The sequence below is a fragment of the Myotis daubentonii genome, chromosome 3 (genome assembly GCF_963259705.1).
Source record: "Myotis daubentonii chromosome 3, mMyoDau2.1, whole genome shotgun sequence".
NCBI classification, from domain to species: domain Eukaryota; kingdom Metazoa; phylum Chordata; class Mammalia; order Chiroptera; family Vespertilionidae; genus Myotis; species Myotis daubentonii.
Window position 1 is genome coordinate 189,768,721 of NC_081842.1, and position 19,601 is coordinate 189,788,321.

General features: G+C 39.0%; 1 protein-coding gene across 8 annotated transcripts in view; it reads right to left on the bottom strand.

Moving 5' to 3' along the window:
* The window catches only part of FOXJ3 (forkhead box J3), a 133,241-nt gene that overhangs the window by 7,188 nt on the left and 106,452 nt on the right, over positions 1–19,601 (bottom strand). For 6 of the 8 annotated variants that reach the window (XM_059689785.1, XM_059689788.1, XM_059689791.1 and 3 more), the window contains 5 exons: positions 16,234–16,362; positions 12,321–12,495; positions 8,629–9,093; positions 5,533–5,634; positions 4,953–5,144 (listed from right to left, as the gene is read on the bottom strand). In XM_059689785.1, coding sequence (XP_059545768.1) covers positions 4,953–5,144; positions 5,533–5,634; positions 8,629–9,093; positions 12,321–12,495; positions 16,234–16,362 — 1,063 coding nt within the window. The remainder of the gene's footprint in view (positions 1–4,952; positions 5,145–5,532; positions 5,635–8,628; positions 9,094–12,320; positions 12,496–16,233; positions 16,363–19,601) is intronic. The other 2 variants (XM_059689790.1, XM_059689792.1) reach the window with 2 other exon arrangements.

A 19,601-nucleotide genomic window follows, 5' to 3' on the forward strand; every position in this document is an offset into this window, starting at 1 on the left:
ATTTTTATATTTCATTTTTATATTTCTTTTTTGGCTTAGTGGTTCTTACCTTAAAATGGGAACGATGGTGGGAATTAAGAGAGGAATTATGGCAATAAACAAGGATTATGGAATAGATAGATACCCACATTAAACAAATAGACTTAACTTTCTGAAATTAATACATTCCTAACACTTTAACTTTCAGAGAGAAATTTTCATTACTCCTCATTTTCCCCATGTTCTCAATACAGTGTGAACAACTTCCTAAGCAAGAAATTAACTTCCAATGCAGTTTCCAAAAATTTGAGATCCTTTAATATTTAGAATGTAGTTATGAGAATTTAAAAAAATCTAATCACACAATATATTTATTTATTGAAAGCAGACATCTGTTGAATGACCAGTCATTCTAGAAATATTATGTGCCAGGCCCTGCTTTAGCTACTAAAGATACAGAAATGAAAAAACAAACTCCGTCTTTTTGGAGCTTATTCTTGGTGGAGGTGGAGAGGGAGGCAAACAAAGTTAAATTAAATAGTATGCTACAGAGAAAAATAAAGCAGGGAAGAGTGGAAATGGATTGATGAACAGGAGCTGTCATTTAAATAGGATGGTCAGGGAAGACATCAATTAAGTAGGTACTCTTTGAGAAGAAACGTGAATAAAATGAGGACATGACTCAGGGGTCTACTGGGGCAAGACCACTCCAGACAGATCAAAGAGCAAGTACAAAGGCCCTGAGAGTATGTTCAAAGAACAGCAGGGAGTCTAGTGAGGGTGGGGAGGAGAGAGTAATGGGGAACCAGATTTTGTAGGGCCATGCAAGCTATAGTAAAGACTTTGTTTTTTACTGAAGAAAAAGAAAATGTACACCAATGGAAGGTTTTGAGCAGAGAAGTTAAGTGACCAGATTTCTCTGTCTGGTAAAATCCCACTTATCCTGCGAAGTCCAGATTAAACATACCTCCTTCTATAAAGCTTTTCTATCTGCCAAAGACAGTTAAGCAAGCCCCTCTGTCGTTCCCACTGCCCTATGGTAGAAGTATAGTCCTCATCATACTGTTTTTATTATTATTACTTATTTATTTTTATTATTTAAATATATCTTTATTGATTTCTGAGAGGAAGGGAGAGGGAAAGAGAGATAGAAACATCAATGATGAGAGTGAATCACTGATCGACTGCCTCCTACATATCTCCTACTGGGGATCAAGCCCGCAACCCAGGCATGTGCCCTTGACCAGAATTGAACCTGGAACCCTTCAGTCCACAGGCTGATGCTCTATCCACTGAGCCAAACCAACTATGACAGTATTCTTTTTTATTTTATTTTTTTTTAATAAACCTGTCTCACCTATCAGGCTGGGAGCTCCTTGAGATTAAGGCCTATTTTAAAGTCACTTCTTTGTTCATAGTGCCCAATAGATAGGTACAGGAAATTATAAATAAACTAGTGGCCCGGTGCACAAAATTTGTGCACGGGGGCAGGGGGTTTCCCTCAGCCCAGCCTGCACCCTCTCCAATCGGGGACCCTTTGGACATCCTTCTCACAATCTGGGACAGCTGGCTCCTAACCGCTCACCTGCCTGTCTGTCTGATCGCCCCTAACTGCCTCTGCCTGTCTGCCTGATCGCCCCTAACTGCCCCCCCTGCGGGCCTGATCTCACCCCCAACTGCTTTCCCCTGCTGATCTGATCTCACCCCCAAATGTCCTCCCCTACCAGCCTGGTTGCCCCCAACTGCCCTCCCCTGCTGGCCTGATCTCGCCCCCAATGGCCCTCCCCTGCTGGCCTGATCTCGCCTACCAACTGCTCTCCCCTGCTGGCATCATCGCCCCTAACTGCCTCTGCCTGCCTCATTGCCCCTAACTGCCCTCCCCTTCCGGCCTGATCTCGCCCCCAACTGCCCTCTCTGCCTCGGCCCCCACCACCATGGCTTTGTCTGGAAGTTGGCCAGTCGACCCGGTTTAATTAGCATATTACCCTTTTATTAGTATAGATAGATTATACAGGATAGGATTGCTTAAATGGGGGGGGGGGGCCTTTTTCAGCAGAAGGAGGTGCTCTTGGCAGACAAAATTACATAATCCCTATATCTGGACTGATAGCCACCCACATGCACTATACTGCCAATCTGATCTTTAAGAAATTGAACCGCTTTCTTACACCTTATACCAAACAGCTGTTGCCCTTAAAACCCCTCCTCAGCCCCCATCTTAGGTTCTGCCTTTGAAGTTCACCCAGATTAGGTTCTGGGTGGTCGGTTTATATGCCAGTCAGTGTCAAAAGCTCTGCCTCCTAGGCAGCCATTGGCTCCTCGCACTTCACCCAGATTTGGTTCTGATTGGTTGGTTTCTATGCCAGTCAGCATCTCCAGGCCTATCTCTGGGCCTGATCAGAGAGGCAGGGCTGATCAGCAGCCCCCACAGAGGCCCAGAGAGAAACAGAGGCGCTGCTGCTGGTAAAGCCGGAGAGAAAGACAGAGGCAATGGCTGATCAACAGCTGCCACAGAGGCTGCGGATCAGACCTTGCCTTTCTCCAGGCCTGATCTGCAGCCCTCTCGACTGCAGGACTGACTTCCGTTCGGTCAAGCCTTTGGTCATTACGGACCCTCGGTTTTTATATATTAGGATATTAGCAAATGAATTCAATACCATATTAGAGGATTATATACTATGACTAAGAGAGATTTATTCCTGGAATGCAAGGAGATTCAACATATGAAAATTAATATAATACACCACATTAATAGAAGGGAAAAAACCACATGATCATCCCAATTGATGCAGCAAAAGTATTTGACAAAAGTCAATACCCTTTCATGAATAAAGTAGGAATTGAAGGAAACTACTTAAACATAATAAAAGCTACATATAAAAATCCCATAGTGAATATCATATTCAATGGTGAAAGACTGAAAGCTTTTCCTCTAAGATCAGGAACAAGCAATGATCTACTTCTGGGTATATATCTAAAAGAAATGAAAGCAGGGTCTTTTTTTTTTAATATATATATTTTTTATTTCAGAGAGGAAGAGAGAGGGAGGCAGAGATAGAAACATCAATGATGAGAGAGAATTATTGATTGGCTGCCTTCTGCATGCCCCACACTGGGGACCAAGACTACAACCCAGGCATGTGCCCTGACGGGAATCAAACTGTGACCTCCTGGTTCATAGGTCAACAACACTCAATCACTGAGCCATGCCAGCTGGGCTGAAAGCAGCGTCTTAAAGAGATATTCGTAGACCCATGTATTATCCACAATAGCTAACACATGAGAGCAACCCAAACTGTTCAATGACAAATGAACAGATAAGCAAAATGTGGTAGATACATACAATGGAATATTATCTAGCCCTAAAAACGAATAAGTCAGTCATAAAAAAGACAAATACTATATGGTTCCACTCATATAAGGTACTACTTAGTCAAAAATCAGAGGCAGAAAATAGAATGGTAGTTGCCAGAGGTTTGGCAGAGGATAGAACCGGGGAAATGGTGGGGATATTGTTTAATGAGTATAGAGCAGTGGTCAGCAAACTCATTAGTCAACAGAGCCAAATATCAACAGTACGACGATTGAAATTTCTTTTGAGAGCCAAATTTTTTAAACTTAAACTATATAGGTAGGTACATTGTTATTAACTTAATTAGGGTACTCATAAGGTTTAGGAAGAGCCACACTCAAGGGGCCAAAGAGCTGCATGTGGCTCGCGAGCCGCAGTTTGCCAACCACGAGTATAGAGGGTTTATAAGATGAAAAGAGTTTTGAAAAATGAGTTGTGGTGATGGTTGCATAACATTATGAATGTATTTAATATCCATACACTATATATACTTAAGGATGATTAGGATGGTGAATTTTACGTTGGGTGTATTTTACTACAATAAAACATTTTTAGCCCTACCCGATTTGGCTCAGTGGATAGAGTATCAGCCCACAGACTGAAGGGTCACGGGTTCGATTCCGTTCAAGGGCATATACCTCGGTTGCAGCTTCACCCTGCTCAGGGCACATGTGGCAGGCAACCAATCGATGTGTCTCTCTCACATCAATGTCTCTGTCTCTCCCCATCCTTTCCACTCTCTCTAAAAATCAATGGAAAAATATCCTCAGGTGAGAATTAACAATTTATATATAATTTTAAGAATATTAGGAAGATATATACATATTAAAAAAAAAAAAGACAAAGGGGGGGGCGCTAAAGAGTTATCAAAAAATGAAGTTTGTGCCTGGCACATAGAGGACACTCCATAAAGAATAAAGGTTAAAAAGGAAGAAAGTGAGATGAAAAATACAGTGCACAAATTTTGAGTCCAGAGTGAAACATCAGTGGCACTACATACCATTTTGTCTACTCTTAAAGCAAACTTTCAAGTTTAATTTTTTTCAACATTCTTAGAAGATATATAAAAGATTTTCATTGCAAGTATATACAAATTTAAGTTGATCTATCTTCATAACTATATTCTTATAAAATGCACATATCTTGCCCCAGCTGGTTTGGCTCAGTGGATAGAGCGTTGGCCTGTGGACCAAAAGGTCCTGGGTTCGATTCCAGTCAAGGGCACATACCTGTGTTGCGGGCTTGATCCCCTGTAGGGGACATGCAGGAGGCAGCTGATCAATGATTCTCTCTCATCATTAATATTTCTATCTCTCCCTCTCCCTTCCTCTCTGAAATAAATAAAAAATACTGTCAAACCTCAGAGGGAAGGCAGGAGAGGGTGGGAGGGGGGAAGGGTAAGAGATCAACCAAGGACTTGTATGCATGCATATAAGCATAACCAATGGAAGGAAGGTAAGGGCATGTGCTGGTGAGTGGGAGCAGCTGGGGAGAGGTCAATGGGAGGTAAAGGAGACATATGTAATACTTTAAACAATAAAGAATTTAAATTTTAAAAAAAGGAGATGAAATTTAAAAAATAAATAAAAAGAGAAAATCAAGAAGATAACTAAACCCATACCTGTTCCAATGTGTTGGGAGGGTTTTGTTGGATGCATGGCACCATGACAGACATTTTGCTGAACATTACTCTGTGAGTGGATAAGGCCAGTTTGTGTAAAGAATTGATTAAGAGAAGAACAGAGATCAGCAAATTGAACCTGATCTAAAGACCAGTTCTTGAGATCTGCCTGTCTCATACTCTCCATCAAACCTATGAGAAAAACATTGGAAATAAAAAGTTAGTACAGTTCTGTAAATATTGCAAGGAAAATAGCAAGACAATTTTTTTTCAGCCCTCAAAATTTCCACTGATAGTGATTTTCCCATGCAATGAAGAATGACATTATAAAATTATTCAAAGTCTGATTCTTTTAAATGTGGCCAAATTGTTTTCAGAACTCTTATCTGTGACCCTCTATTTCAACTGGCCAAAAGACAATTATAAATTTTACAAAGTGTTGTTTATAAGCATACTACCAACAGAAAATAAATAAAACACTATGTAAGGAGATGTTTATTTATATTATAAAGAAACTTATAATCTACTAGAGAAAACAGGATGTTTATTTGGTTATATGTCAAAAAGAACTAATACTCACCTTGGAACTGTGAAAGGTCTACATCTGACCAATTAACACTGCTAGCAATTCGACAGCTTTCTTTTAGCATATCAAGTGTTGCATACCAATCATTTGAAACACCTATAAAAATAATATTATCAATACTATGAATCTTGGATAGTGAAAGTTTGAAGTATATGGTAAGGGGAGACAATGAGTTGACCTTATACCTGACATTGGCAGATCGCTATCCAGTTTTACAAACAAATTACATCATGTATTGGGGCAATCTGCTCTGTGAGACAAGTAGGAAGGCTATCATTTCTCTCCATTTTACAAATGGAAACAAAAAACTGAACCCAGAGTGGTCAAGGTCACTATAATAAATCGAAGACTTGAACCCAGGGCTTATAAGCTCTAGAAAGCAACCCATGATGGCACTTGAAAACTGTCAATCTTGGTAACTGCTCTTTACATTTGTACAGTACAAATGATGACCAGGCAAGACAAGTCATACAAATCAGTATTTCCCCCAATATAAAGTTCATTTTCCTGTCTTGTTGTGACCTTCAGAGGTACGTTCTTTATAACTTAAAGGCAGGTACACATTTAGAAGCAATGTGCAGTTCGACTTAAAAAGCACTGACTAAGGGAGGTAAATTAGATTGTACAGCAAGAGATGTTTCTTACAAAGCAACCTTAAGAGTGAGAAATGCCTCAACACAGTTCTCCTGTCAAGGTAGCAAATTCTGTGCTTGCTGTCCAAATTACTGTTTTCAGGATCACCCCTGGATAGAAGAACGAACGAATAAAAAGAATTTTTTGCTACGTCACAGATAGCTGTATCAACTACTGGCTACTTGTTTACAAAATTCTGCCAATTATGGATTAATAAAATAAACAATGAACCAGAGACAACATGACCCTACCCTCAGGCAACTCATAAGTCAGAAAGAAATTTGTTGGGGGGGGGGGATTAAATTAATGCCTCAAGTGCGCCACAAACATTCAAGTCTATCCGACTTTCAGATCCTATAATAAATGCTGACTTGGCAACACAAAATAAAGCAATCTCTGCAGAGAGAGTGGCTGAGCAAACCCCTACCCACTCAGTAAAAGTTTACTTTAATCCTTTTAGAATAACTGGTATTACAGGCTCTGAACTCTGATGGGCCAGGATATAAATTCCAGGTCTACTACTTATTAGCACTATGGTCTTGAGCAAATTGATTAACTTCTTTGACTTATACTTCTCCTATCGAATGTGGTAATCTACCCTTGTTTTAAGAGAATATGAGATAATGTATCTAACTTGCCTTGCACATAACAAGCACTCAAACAACTAAGTTCCCTCCATTCCTTCCCTGTAAAAGACAACATGCTTATTATTCCCATCTTATAAATGAGAAATTTATAATTCAAAGAGACTATTATCACAGCCACAATCTTTCCTAACTCACAAGGTCTATTTTCATCCTCTGGTAAGCTACCACTGGGATAACAGGCCATTAAGGGCACATTATAGGTTGCTTTCAGCTATAATTGCACTTTTTTCTCCCCTGGCAATCATTAGACTTAAAGATCTAAAAATAACTTCAAGATGTTTTATAAGATAGACCATCAAAGCAGGAACTATACCCAATTTTCAATTTTATTCTAGATTTTATTCTACTTAGAATTAGTAATAGAAAACAAAATAAATTGTTAAAGGAAACTCACTAAATTCCAAATACTCTGGTATGCATTTTTTACCTTATATCATTTAACACCCCTCAAAAAACATATTATTTTTCCACATTGTAAATAACAAGATGGTTTTAGAAAAATTTAAGATATAAAGCAAAATCAGAATATAAGAGACCGTATGCACTACCCAGCTCATTTCCCTGACAATAGTTTAACTGCCTGAAACAATGGTCAATTTTTAATTGGTGAATAAGAACTACACTGTCTAGCACTTAGCAATTGTCCCGCCAGGATAAAAAATCTCATCAGTGATATGATTGGTAATTGGACAACCAGGCAAGACAAGAGAAGGACCTGTACTTTGCACAACTCCCAGGGCCCCATTCACCTTATAGTCTATATCTGTGGCACCCCTTGGAGTTCTTCAGTGCAAAGACTGCTTGGTCTATAAGCAATTTCATGTCAGTTAAGCATCTCACCAGAAACCATCAAGACTATCTGAAAAGTAACGGATTTTCAAAAACATCAGGATATGAAAAATGTTTTCTTCCTTTGCAAAATACCATTTCAAAATGAGCTACCCGGCAGGAATTAAGCAAAGGAAGAAATAGTGGAGATATTCACTGAATACTTAAATACAAGGACTAGGCATTTCTTATTTGTATTCTCAATATGATGCTTATAACAACACTGTATGGCAGTGTACTTTATTTTTATAGATGATAAAACATGACTAAAAGAAGTTAAGAAATGCACCTGAAGTCCTAAGAGTCATAATGAGGATTCAAATCTATGTATGTTCTCTCTTCTATATCACTGAATCCTAAGAGATTGCAGACTGTGCATTCCATTCTTCTTTCAAATACAGCTGACCCTGAACAACACAGGTTTAAACTGTGTGGGTCTGCTCACATGCTGATTATTTTCAATAAACATACAATCGATAGTATTTTCAATCCCTAGTTGGGAATCTGCAGTCATGGAGAGCCAACTGTATACACTGTTCTACACCATTTTATATAAGGGACTTAAGCATCCATGGATTGTGGTATACCAAGGGGGTCCTGGAACCAACCCCCTAGGCAGACTGAGGGATGATTGGGAAGTCAAAAGTCATACACAGATTTTCAACTGGTTAGAGCTCCTAACCCTTGCACTGCTAGAGGGTCAATTATACTCACAAAAACACTTATTTTCCAAAAGAACAAGAAATAAAACCATGAAACCTGCAAGAGTTGCTGAATTTGCCTATATTGCCACAATACATTTTAATCAAGAAAATCTCCAGTTCAATCTATGGACTAAATGAATTACAAATACAGGATTAGAGCAAGGAAACACAAAAGGAGACAGATGAAGAGAGAGTTGGTCGTAAATACAGGTAAGTCCCAGATAACAAAGAACAGATCTTCATTCACAATTAGCCAGAGTCAGGAGACAAAAACTTACCAGAATTACAGGATACTTGTTGTGGGGTTGGGGGTGCCTGATGTGTTAACGTCTGATGCTGATGGTTTGAATGATGCTGCATGTGTTGATGTGGAGAGGGGTGTTGGGGATGAGGGGACTGGAGCTGGCTGTGTTGTTGTGGAGAAGGGTGCTGGGGATGAGGGGACTGGAGCTGGCTGTGTTGTTGTGGGTGCGATGCTGGATGCTGGGGATGCTGCGGATGCTGTGGTAAACCATGTGGTCGATGGGGTGGATGTGGAGACGGCTGTGTGTGTATCTGGGGGTGGGACAGCGAGACCTGTGCAACCGAATTACTGCCTGTGGTATTGAGGCCACTGCCATGACTGTTGGAAAGGTTGCTTTGGTTGCCGTGTGGGTGAGAGCTCACTGTACTGCTAGGAGAGTGCTGATAGGAACACGAAGTATGGGACTGCTGGGAAGATTCAGAAGGGATGTTCATCAAACCTAAAAAGTCAGAAAAAGCAAGCTCACTTATGGTCAGATTGTAGTTATATTTTAGAACAAAGGTTTGCAACATTAGAGAGCAAAGGCATAAGTTGTCAAAAGGCAACTTTGTTTCATTTTAACACTGTATTGATGGTTTTGAAAGCCAATAAAAAGCCCCTTGGCGGGAGAAAAAGATGTGTTGATAGAACATCCACCATCCACTGGGCTCTACAACTGAGAATAGTAAGAAACATCATTCCTTGCCCTTGAGTAGCTTATGCTCTAAGTTACCATGCTCTAGTTACTTATGCTCTTCTACTAGAGCAGTGGCTCTCAACCTTCCTAATGCCGAGACCCTTTCATACAGCTCCTCATGTGTGGTGACCCCCAACCATAAAATTATTTCCTTTGCTACTTCATAACTGTAATTTTGCTACTGTTATGAATCGTAATGTAAATATCTGATATGCAGGATGTATTTAGGCAATCCCTGTGAAAGGGTCGTTCGACCCCCAAGGGGGTCGCGACCCACAGGTTGAGAACCGCTGTACTAGAGTCTAGTAGAAGAGAAACACTTCAAGAGATTATGTCCATGTCCAGTCCGTGTGGCTCAGTGATTGAGTGTTGACCCATGAACCAGGAGAACATTCCGGGTCAGGGAACATGCCCAGGTTTAGGCCCGATAGGGGGCATGCAAGAGGCAGGCAATTGAAGATTTTCTCTCATCACTGATGTTTCTATCTCTTTTTCTCCCTCTCCCCCTTCCTCTCTCTAAAATCAATCAAAACATAATTTTTAAAATGAGAGATTATGTCCAATAACATTAGTGGGGATACAGGAACTTCGTTTCTTGCCTATTCAGGTAGAAAGGAGCTGGAGATATAGAGAAGTCTTCCCTGAAAAGGCGGTATCTGAGCTGAGTCTTAAAAGACAAATAAAGACTAAGCAAAACAAAACAGCCATCTCCATTATTCTTTTTCATTACTTTTATGGAACATTCTTGAGACACAGTTTAGGGGTTAAGACTACATATTTTATAGCACCAGAAAGTAAAGTCTCTGCACTGCACTTGGAAGCTCTGGGAAGTTATTAACCGTTCCAACTCACAATTACCTCAACTATAAATGGCATGGTAATAGCATCTACTTCATAGAGTTGTGAGGATAAAATGCCATAATGCAAGTGCAGGCTGCAGGATGAGCTCAGTAAATGCTAGCTTTTATGATGATGATGATGCCAGAAGTGCCTAATGTTAAACAAAATGTATGTTTGATATGCAAGTGGACACACATTTTAATAAATCTATTGCAAGTATGGCTAATACCATGTCTTGCTGAGCCAAACACACAAAAAAGTTACTAAATTTAAAATAGAATACTGCAACATAGTGTCAGTCAATAAAAGCTTTTTAAGCAAAATAAAAGTATTATCACTTTTTACAAAATAAAAGTATTCATACTTAATAGTCAATAGTATTAATGGTAAAATTGTACTAGAGTACATGGTAAGATAATCTTAAAACTTAGTGCATTAAGGTTTTATAGGTACAAGAGTTAAAGTTCTTGCCTTGGCCTGGAAAACTGTCATTTATATGGAATCTATAGCATTACAGTAAAATGAAAGAAAGCAGTGATTTCATTATCTATGTCCATAAAGGCCTAGCATTTTAAGTGACAATCCAGATATGATCCATACCAACATTTTCAATCCCAAATTATTTTTAAATCAAATGAAACAAAGTATCTTTCAAAAGCCCAATATGTAAAACTGATAAATGTAAAGTTTCCTTTTTTGAGGTCAGGGAAGGTCTCCCTCTTCATCTGCACACTTTAACTCCCCAAGACCTTCACAAAAGCCAAGGACTCCAAAGAGAACAATTTAAAAACCAATCATGTAATCTAGTCTTATTTGTTTTACATATAGGGATGCTGAGTTCTAGAGAGGTGGCATTAAGTCAGTTGACTTCATGGTAGAACCAGGATTAGAACCCAGAATTCCTATCAATGCTCTTTTGTTTGTTTGATTGAAATAGCATTATGGGCTTCAGAAATCTTCACCATTGTTATTTCAAAGTTAGTAATTTTCTATTATGACCACCAAGGTCGGGTCTGCTTAGCAAAATCTTATATTAGTTCTTTTTGTACTTTTATAGAGAATATAAGACAAAATTTAAAAGAATACACAATTCTTCCTTTAGCCAGAAAAACAAATTTCCTATACAAGCTATTGATATTCATGCTTAGCAAAATCTTATATTAGTTCTTTTTGTACTTTTATAGAGAATATAAGACAAAATTTAAAAGAATACACAATTCTTCCTTTAGCCAGAAAAACAAATTTCCTATACAAGCTATTGATATTCATTGATATATGTAATACTTGTATATAACATTAACTTTCGCCATAATATCTGACAATCACATGTATTAAAATGTAAACTCTATAGAGATCGGGATTTTTGTCTAAAGGATTTTGTTCACTGCTGTAAATAGGTAAAATCTCTGAGTTATAAATAATCTGTCAAATAAACTAGGAAATATTTCTACAGTAGAGTTCCCAACAATGTGTGACTAGTGTCAATGTCTGACTAGTGTTCTTTGGGGAAAAGACAATGTGTCATCTTGATCCTATCACATGACTGACTAAAATTAAACCAGCATCTAAAGGCAGAGTAACACATAATAGCAGCTTTTAGTTGATATAATACTGAATCTCAACCAAAATCACTTTTGGCGTTTAAATCTGATTTAAATATGTTGTATAAAACAAGGACCCAGAGCATAACACTAAGCAATGTGTTCACTTGTAAGTGCCATACGTGAAAGTACAAATTTGGTGCTAATACTTATCTCTTTGCTAATACCAGTCAGAACAGAAAGGCAAGGCACATCTACTCTGTGGTACAACATTTACCACTAAAATGATTCCCATGGCAGACATCACTAATTAGCCATGGTAGTCTTTCCCAGATGGCACAGATGCAGTACCAGATTCAACACAGCTCTAGGACACCACTAGATCAAGTGAATTAGGCAGGCAAAATGAAATTTATCTGCCATTCTTGTGCTATGATATGAATATACACAGAGCATAGTAAAGGCACAAAGAGCATTCAATTCTGATCATGATGATAATGTTCTAAGATCAAGGAAATATAACAGCTGCTATGTGAAAACAATTCTTAAGAGAACATTTTATAATAAAAATTTACTTTACAAAAAGTATTAAAAAAAAAAAAAACTCACCTTGCTGACTAAGTGACTGCTCAAAAACTGACTTATAAAGGCTCCGAAATGAGGCACTGAGATCTTCAAAATTATATTCTGAGAAACGTAGTTGTTTGTCTCGTTCTGTGAGGTTGTACTGTGGCTGCTGCTGGGGAGTTAATGACTGAGAGACTGGTTCTGGATGATTTGTCACCTATCATTAAAAGAGAATACTACTAATTTAGTAGCTCTATATCAGAATTGATTTGTTATGTAAAATACATCACTGAAAATATTAAAAGTTTTCAGAATCCAAAGGAAATATTTATTTCCCCATCTGTGGCTTTTCCATCCTCTGTTTAAGTTGGGGGTGTACATGAAGTACAGACCACAAAATTGTTAACCTGGATCTTGAAGAACCATAGGTATTTAATCCAACCTCTATATTTCACAGAAGAGGAGAAAGGTCAAAGAAGATAAATGACTTTCTCAATACAAGTATGTGATGAACTAATAAGCCTGGACAGTTTCTGTAGCATCTTCATTTGATTTCTATAAAAATAATTTCATCTCAAACACTATATTATGAAACTACTAACATTTCTTATTCATTTATTCAATTAATCTTTAAACATTTAAATTCAAATACTATGAGTACTCTGATCAGTTTTTGTGGCACTGCCCAAAACTGCAAGAAACTTTAACACATCTAAGTCATCATTTCTAGGGAAAAGTTTTTTATTAAATGAAATGAAACTGAGGGGAAATGAAAAATGAAGGATAAATGACAAAGGAGATTCTGAGAAAAACAAAATACAGGTTGTGGCAAAGGTATATTTACAGTTGTTTGTATGGAAAATAATACAATAATCTATTCTCTCTATATAAAACCCTAATATGCAAATAGACTAAACGGGGGAACTAAACAACTTGTTGATATGACATGTGCTGACCACCAGGGTGTGTGTGCAGAACATGGCGGGCGTCAGCAAACCGCGGTACATGGTGGGAACCGGCAAAGGTGGGATGGTGGAGCAGGTGAGCAGGGGCACCAGACCAAGGCAGGGCTCTGGTCGCTGTCATCAGGGCAAACCTCTGGTGGCTACTGAAAATTCTTTGCTCCAGTGCACCAGTCCCGCCTGGTGCGAGCACCTGCTGCCAATGCCAGAGCCACTGCTCGTACCCGCTGCTGGCTCCCAATGCTGGCCCAGATTGCCCCCCAGGGCTTCTCCACTTCCCCCTGCTCCTAAGGGGCAATCGGGGCGGCAGCCGCCACTCGCACCTGCTGCTGGCATCAGCCCCAAAAGCTGCGCTCCATCAGCGGATGAAAGCGGGGCCGGCGCCATCAGCGCGTGTGAGCGGCAGGAGCGGGGCTGCCGTCAGACACAGGACAGGGGGCTGCGGCGGGAGGGGCCAGACAGGGGCGTGGAAGATGGGCAGAGACCGCCCCTGTGCCCCCCGCAGCCTTGCAGCCCACAGTTCCTTTCAAGGTGCACGAATTCGTGTACTGGGTCCCTAGTTAATAAATAATAATATAAGTATAAACTGTCTCGTATATTCACAACTATAAATCTACTTTTGCCCCAACCTGTATGTAGATCAAGGGCTTGCGCTATGCAAGAGGTTGAAAAAGCACCAGAAACATGTACAAAATAAAAATTATCTTTGAAGGTAGCACAACTAGAAAAGAAAAAGAAAAAAGATCAGCTGTATCTCTTAAAGACTATATCAAGGAGTGGTAAACCACCATTTATTTAGTGAACAATGTGATTATCCTGAAACAGGGGATGATGACTGGTCTTATGAGGAGCAAAATTCCCATCAACCATCCTATCTTGCCGGAGGCAGCTATGGGGGCAGTTTCTTGTCGACCTTGCCATCTTGCAGCAAGTTGCTCAGAGACAGTTTCTCATCTGTCTCCCTGTTTCCAGTGAGACAGGGGACTTTCCACTTTATTCCTGTAGGGCATAGCTACAAGTTATACAACTGCTTAGCTGCAGTACAAAATTTGTTCTTCCACTTATAATGACCCACTATATATGTAGTCTGTCATCTGGCTCCTCTAATTAGGGGTTGTCCAATGGGATGTGACACCAAACTGATGCAGCTTATACTGTCTGTATGAAGAATGAAACTGTCTCAACGCATCTGGGATCTCTATGTCCTTTTAAGCTCAATCTATGGATATGTGATAACTCAACCAGCAGCTGACAATGTACTGTTGTTTAAGGAGTGCTTGATGACCAGCTTGATATCTTGTTGTTAAATGAAAAAAAGCCGTCTACAATGTCTTTCTTTTAACAGAGAAGTTAATCCTTCTTAGGCGTACTGTTATAACAGACATGTCTGTTCTTACTTCTCTCTTAGTTCTATAAATGTTTTTAACTTTTTTCCTTATTATATTTTTTGATATAATATAGGCACTCTGTGCTCTTTAATTTCTTTTGGTTTCAAGATTTTCTATATTTAAATTATTTTCAAAGCTACTTAAAATCATTAAATCTTTGCACAGTTTGCTCCAATACTATTCAAATAGTCCTTTAATATCATGACTTTCTCATTACTGAGTGCTTTAATTCACCTCTTGATCAGCTATAAAAAAAATTTTTTTTTTTCTTCAGTAAGAGCACATGAAAGGATAGAATGTTTTGTAAGCTCTCTATAATGTCTTTCTTTTAGTGTCACATATGAATGAGAATTTGGCTGGACATTAATATTTATAATCCCAAACCTATTAACTAAAATTCTGCATAAAGTATTCCATTATCTTCTGGCATTTAGTATTAGGAAAAGAAGTATGATTTGTGTTTCTTTAATGTACCCTATTTCTGTTCTCACAGAGTATTTATATGAATGATTACTTCTGAAATTTTAAAATCTGTCATGATGTTAAGGTTATAGGCTTTTTCCCCCATTAACTTTTCTAAGAACTCAGAAGCCCTTTTAATCTCTGTTTCTTCTAAAGATTGCTTCTGTACCAACTATTCTAGTATCTTCTTCAGGGATACTTATAATTCTCAGTTCTCCATGTCTATTCTCTTCTTTCACGTAACTATTCTTTCTCTATCTGCTTCTTCTGCATTATGGGAGAATACTATTTTAATTCCCCTTTTCCCCGGAGCATTGATAACAGTTTTACAGAATCACGTTTCTTTTTACCTACATTCAATAGAATTGTAATTCTGCTCTGAGTTGTTTTCCTTGTGTTATTTTCTTATTTCAGTTCCCACCCTCATCCCCATTTTACATCTTTGTCCTATGTAAGTTTTTACGTATTTACTCATACTCGTGAGTGATCTTGTACCATCAAATTTATACCAAGAAAGTGTGGTGGATGGCTCTTAGACTCTGTTCTGTCTACTGGTGAGGATAGTTGCCAGATGATTAGAAAAGAAGTATCAGATAACTCAAGGGCCATGTACTTATATAATAGGTAACCAAATCAGCACAGGAGCAAGAACACTCACACAGGTCCCTTAATTGCATAGCTTTGTTTTCCAGACAAAAATTGAAATACAAGACTGGCTATGAATTTGGTGCCAGGTTCATTCTAACCTTTGAGGTTTACAGAATCCTCTTCTCAAATCTGCAGCTGTAAAATAAGGTGATGTACACAAACATCCTCTAGGCTTTTACCAAGGACTCAGATATAGCTATGCTAGACTGAGGTATAATCTTTCTTCTATTCCAACTGCTCATCACTTGGACATAGAACACATAAACCAAAATATGTAACATAGTACACAATCATATATTTGTATCTAACTTGGTAAAATACAATTACCCAATTAAAACACTATCAAGGTAGAAATCTGCTCGACTTATCTAAGCTAATGAATTGATCAGTGAAAAATATACATCTTCGTTTTTTATTAGCATTTCAATTGTGTTTGGTTTAGTGTTAAGCATTAAATGAGTACTCAACGAAGAATTTAACTTCATCAAGACTTACCGGTGTATAACTATGCACACTTCCAACACTATTCAAATTAACAGATGCCAAACTCTGGTCTGAGAGACTGTTGTTAAGGCTACTGCGTGGACTATCACTACCATCCTGATCAGTGTTGTACAATGTTACCTAGATTGAAAAGAAAAGCAACATTTGAGTAAGTAGTTCCTACTATAAAGAGTACTTTTTAAGCAACTCTACAAAAGTACAACTAGCTGGAATATGGAATAAAAATAAAATGTTAGTGGTCTTTTCTTTGGTGCCTACCTACCCCAATTCCATGCCCTTCATTGCTAACTCTATGTTCACTATGAAATAATTTACTCTCAAACTATAGGACATATACTATCCAGAGATACATAAATTCAATTTACTATCAGGTACAATTAGTTCATCAACTTTTGGTAAGGGGATTACAGTAGACTTTAAATATTCCTACAATGCATAAATTTATTTTTATTCAAGCTTTAGCAAAACTCCTGTTCTCTATCATAATCTTAGGCATCAAAAAAAGAACACAAAAAAATAGAATTTAAAAAAATCAGATATCAGTGTTTATAATACTGAAAATTGGACACTCTACTATCTAACACATTTGTAAAATCATAGGTATATAATCTAATATTTTAAAGTAATAATAACAATATGCTAATATATAGTGGGCAAAAGTAGGTTTATAGTTGTTCATATGGAAAATTATACAATAATTAATAAGTAATAATACAAGAATAAACTTTCATATACTCAGAACTGTAAACCTACTATTTCCCACCCTGTATATATGCATTAGATATTGTTAACATTGTTATCACACTGTTAATAATGGTTAACTAGTAGGAGCTGGGTATTCCTGAAGACTTTATCACAGATAGTATGTATTTTTACAATGCTCAAGTTTGTTAATAATAAGCATAATTTTTAACTAGAAATAAACAAAAAAGATTTTAAAAGTAACCTAACTATTCTTCCTTCAAGGTTCTATTCAGATGCCACTACTAACTTTCCTTTCTACGGTCTCACTTCTGTGGTAAAAATTAATACACTGGCTTTACAGTCTCACTAATTTTTATCATTTTTTTTTATCTATTACTAGACTGTTAGCTCCTTGAGTCACCAATAAGTAATCATACACAGTATAGTGCTTTCTGCTCAGTATACAATTATAAATATTTGCTGAATTTAATACCCAATTGGGCTATACTTTCTGTCTGTGCAAAAAGCAGTCATGCTCAATGCTCACAAACATTTGCCAAAAAAGGCTGAATATGTTGAAAACTAGGCATATATGCTTCTATACTTAAGGCAAAACGAAACTGTCCCATATTCAAATTCATATCAGCAGGGAACAATTATGTGTCTAGAAACTAATAAGGAAGAAGAGTACAGTAGTCCCCCCTTAACCAGTTTCAGTTACCCACAGTCAACCACAGCCCAAAAATATTAAATGGAGAATTCCAGAAGTAAACATTCATGAGTTTTAAATTGCGCATTGTTGTGAGTAGCATGATGAAACCTTGAGCTGTCCTGCTCTGTCCCATCTGGGAGGTGAATCATCCTTTTGTCCAACATATCCGCATGGTGCATACAGTACAGTAAGACATTTTGAGAGATCACATTTATATAACTCTATTCCAGTATCCTATATAATAAAAGGCTAAGATACAAATAGACCTAACAGCGGAATAACTGAACTGGTCACTATGATGTGCACTGACCACCAGGGGACACGCGGAACATGGCTGGCATCAGCTGCGGCGTGATGGTGGAGCAGGTGAGCGGGAGCACCAGACCAAAGTGGGGCACTGGTCACTGTCACAGATGCGAGCCTCTGGTGGCTACTGAAAATTCTTTGCTCCCACGCGCAGGGGTCCCGCCTGGCGCTCACACCCACTGCCAGCACCGGCCCCGATCACCCCTCAGGGTTTCTCTACCTCCCTCTGTTCCTGAGGGGTGATTGGGCCGGCCACACTTGTACCCGTTGCCGGTGCACGGCGCCAGTCCCAATCGCTGGGCACTGTCAGCTGGTGCGAGTAGTAACTGCTGCCCCAATCACCCCTGAGGACTTCTCCACCTCCCCCTGCTCCTAAGGGGCGACTGGGGCAGCAGCCGCCACTCGCACCCAGTGACAGCGCCAGCCCTGCTCACACCTGCTGCTGGCGCCAGCCCCAATTGCTCCAAGCCTGCCCCAATCCAATCGCTCTGCACCGTCAGTGGGTGCGAGCAGGGCCGGGGACAGCGCCATCAGCACATATGAGCAGCGGGAAAGGGTCTGCCAGCAGACAGAGGATTGGGGGCTGCAGTGTGAGGGGCCGAATGGGGGCGCAGAGGATGGGCTGAGACCGCCCGTGCCCACCATAGCCCCGAGGCCCACAGTTCCTTTCAAGGTGCCCACTGCACTGGGCCCCTGGTTTTAAATAAAAATCCGAAGTGTGTGGCAGTGAAGAATACCCAGTAGTTAAAAGGCACTGCCTTGATTTGTGCTCCTTTGAAGTTACCTAGTTTTTTTTCCCCTCTGATTTTCTAAAAATATTTTTTTATTGATTTCAGAGAGGAAAGGAGAGGGGGAGAGAGAGAGAGAAACATCAACGAAGGAAGAGAATCACTGATCAGCTGCCTCCCACATGCCCCCTACTGGGGACCTGGGCATGTGCCCTGACTAGGAATCAAACCATGATCTCCTGGTTCTTAGGTCCATGCCCAACCACTAAGCAATGCCAGCAGGCTCAGTTATTATTTCATTTTAGCTCTATAGTTTCCTCTTCATGGTTCCATACTGATTGCAATTCTCTAATAAATTTTCTGTAATTCATCTATATTCTTGGACATATTAGTTATCTAAAAATCATTATCTAGATCACTTGTGGATGTTTACATTGTTCCCCCCTCTCTTGGTATTGAATTATTTGGTCCTTTATCCTGCAGTGTCTAGAAATTTTGATTGAAGGTGAGACCTTACTTATGAAAACTTGCAAAAGCTAGGGTGATGTCATCTTCTTACAAAAAGATTTTTATTTTTTTTTTGGCAAGTAGAAGAATATTAGCATACCATCCTAATAACAAATTTGAGCCTGGTCTATTTTGATTTGCTCTTACTCATAGAACATAACCCTTCTGACGTATCAACTTGGAAGCCGGGGTGTTTACGATGGCCCACTCCATTTTAAAGGTCCACAAACTATAATTTTTGTCTACCCTTTCTCTCTAAGATTGCTGAATTCTGGCTAGTGAAAAAACCTATTTGTCTGAGCCCAAGCACATGCAGGTTAGGAGTTAGCAAATGCCTTAAGTGGATGTTGCTTGCAAAAACATTAGCTTACTTCTGAGATTTCTCAGGATCTTAGCCTCAAACCCTGACTGTTTGGTAGCTC